Below are 2742 nucleotides of genomic sequence, written 5' to 3'. Positions count from 1 at the left end.
ACAGGAGTGAGTAGCAGTTCCCTTCCCAGGGTATCTTCCAAACCCAGAGATCAAACCCAGGCCTCCCACATTGTAGGTGGATTCTTTACCTTCTGAGCTACCATTCTAATGCCTGAAATGAAGTGAAGTGAAAGTCTCTCAGTCTGTTCCGACTCTTTGCGACCCCCTGGACTATACAGTCCGTGGAATTCTCCAGGCCACAATACTGGAGTGGGTAGTCTTTCCCTTCTCCAATTCTAATGCCTATTTACAGTCAAAAGCATTAGCTTCAGCATTGTTATCTACGATATTAGTAGCACGTAATGTCCCGAAATTTTAAGCATTTTATTCCTATAGTCACTTAGGGTCTCATTTACATACAGCTCTCAAGTTGCATCTTGCAACGCTGTGTATCCATGGGAAACAAGGTCAAGTCCAAAGGGCAGGAAAGAGTAATAGATAACCTGAAAGCAGAAGCAGAGGTCTTAGAACTCGTTTAACACATGCCTCGGTGACACACTGATTTTTAAAGAAAACTATAAATCCACAAATATAAGCCATAAAAAGAGTACCTCATACTGACAAGGACATCTCCATCTCGAAAAATGAAGAGAAGGATGTTTTCCTGGGTGACATCATGAAAATTGGCACTTTTTTCATTTGCAAAAAATAAATCAGGTTTCCACAGACATTTGTACATTGTGGGGTCCACGGTCAGGGCGTCCGAGCCCCGGAAATCACTAGGGAGCTTCAACCTGGGATCGTTCCATTTTTGCCTCAGGAAGATGTTGACTCTATAATCCTGGAAAAAATTATGCGTGCATGTGTGTGTTTACTGCTATTTTTAAGAACACGCTCAGCACCAGAATAAAAAGGGTTCAAAGATTAGCAGCCCAAACATGCTTGCTCGTCTGACATCAAGTAGGGTCACAATAGCTCGGGTATCTTTTGTGTCTTTCTAATGACTCTACAGACATCCTCTCAGCACTTGCAAGTTCAAGTGTCATCACAGTACTTTACCGATAATTGCTTTACTCTAACACAAATTGTACCAGGGGGTTAGTTGGTATTGCCATAAAAGCATACGGACTGCTATATATTACCATTTTTCTTCCCCCCAAAGTAGGATAAATTTTAGTTAAAAATAAATAAAAAGCCAAGAGAAAATATTTCACTTGTCTTTTACTCAACAGCAAATTACAAAAATTATTTATATGTATATAAAACTACAAGGGGGGTGGTGGAGGCATGAAGTAGAAGTTTGGGATTGGCACACACAAACTATTATATATAGGATGAATAAACAATAAGCACCTACTGGACAGCACATGGGGAACTATATTCAATATCTAGTGATAAACCATAATGGAAAAGAATATGAAAAAAGAATATGCATATGTATAACTGAATCACTTTGCTGTACAGCAGAAATTAACAGTACAAATCAACTGTATTTCAATAAAAGTAAAATAAATAAAAATAAAACTATATATAACACTGGATTGTATATATATTTGAGAAAGAAAAGAAAAATTATCCTCGATAACTCATATAAGTAAATGATTAGAGAGATATTCAAATAAGATTTGGATTATGCAAAAGAGTAGAAAGTATGTACAAAAGTATGTACAAAATTTGTACATGTGATGCTATATTCAACAATAGTAGAAAAAGGTTTGGAAATCCACTAAATAGCTGCTTACCTCAGTTTTCTACCTCTGTCCAAAGTTTTAATTTTACAACTTTGTAAAAGCTGAATTATATCAAGACACAGAGATTCTAAGAATATATGACCCTAGAAACATATTTAACACCGTAATACATTTATTTGCCAGGGAAATGGCATTCTGACCCACGTTGGCTTGTTAGTATATAAAGTCAAACTTAGCATTGTGGCATCATGCTCAGGTCTTTTGATTTTAATTTTAGATGCTGAACTGAGAATATGCACAAAAATGTCCAAGGTGTAAACCACTTTGGGCTTAAGCATCCTTATTTCAAGTATTCTAAATTCACAAAATATTATCTATCCATAGCCTTTTGATATGATCAAAATGAAACAGATCATCAACTTCAAATCAAAATGTAAATATTTAAATGGGAAGAGATAATATCTTATCTTTTATTAAATAATAAAATTTAATATTATTACTCAGATCAGATCAGATCAGTCGCTCAGTCATGTCCGACTCTTTGCGACTCCATGACTCACAGCACGCCAGGCCTCCCTGTCCATCACCAACTCCCAGAGTTCACTGAGACTAACGTCCATCGAGTCAGTGATGCCATCCAGCCATCTCATCCTCTGTCGTCCCCTTCTCCTCCTGCCCCCAATCCCTCCCAGCATCAGAGTCTTTTCCAGTGAGTCAACTCTTCGCATGAGGTGGCCAAAGTACTGGAGTTTCAGCTTTAGCATTATTCCTTCCAAAGAAATCCCAGGGCTGATCTCTTTCAGAATGGACTGGTTGGGTCTCCTATTATTATTAGAAGTGAGAAAAAGCTCCACCCATCAACAGAAAATTGGATTAAAGATTTACTGAGCATGGCCATGCCCATCAGAATAAGATCTAGTTTCACCCTCAGTCAGTCTCACGCATCAGGAAGCTTCCATAAGCCTCTTATCCTTCTCCATCAGAGGGCAGACAGACTGAAACCAAAATCTCAGAAAACTAACTAATCTAATCACATGGACCACAGCCTTGACTAACTCAATGAAACTATGAGCCATGCCGTGTAGGGCCACCCAAGACAGACGGGTCATGG

General features: G+C 38.3%; 1 protein-coding gene across 2 annotated transcripts in view; it reads right to left on the bottom strand.

The window, feature by feature from the left end:
• GLRB (glycine receptor, beta) overlaps positions 1-2742 on the bottom strand; it is a 90556-nt gene that overhangs the window by 31242 nt on the left and 56572 nt on the right. For both annotated transcript variants that reach the window (XM_010836069.1, XM_010836070.1), the window contains exons 5-6: positions 552-781; positions 361-443 (exon numbers count right to left, since the gene is read on the bottom strand). In XM_010836069.1, the coding sequence (XP_010834371.1) occupies positions 361-443; positions 552-781 (313 nt within the window). The remainder of the gene's footprint in view (positions 1-360; positions 444-551; positions 782-2742) is intronic.

This window comes from Bison bison, unplaced genomic scaffold (genome assembly GCF_000754665.1).
Source record: "Bison bison bison isolate TAMUID 2011002044 unplaced genomic scaffold, Bison_UMD1.0 scf7180017864060, whole genome shotgun sequence".
NCBI classification, from domain to species: domain Eukaryota; kingdom Metazoa; phylum Chordata; class Mammalia; order Artiodactyla; family Bovidae; genus Bison; species Bison bison.
The sequence above is the reverse complement of the archived record's forward strand: the minus strand, read 5'-3'. Positions and strand labels throughout refer to the sequence as shown.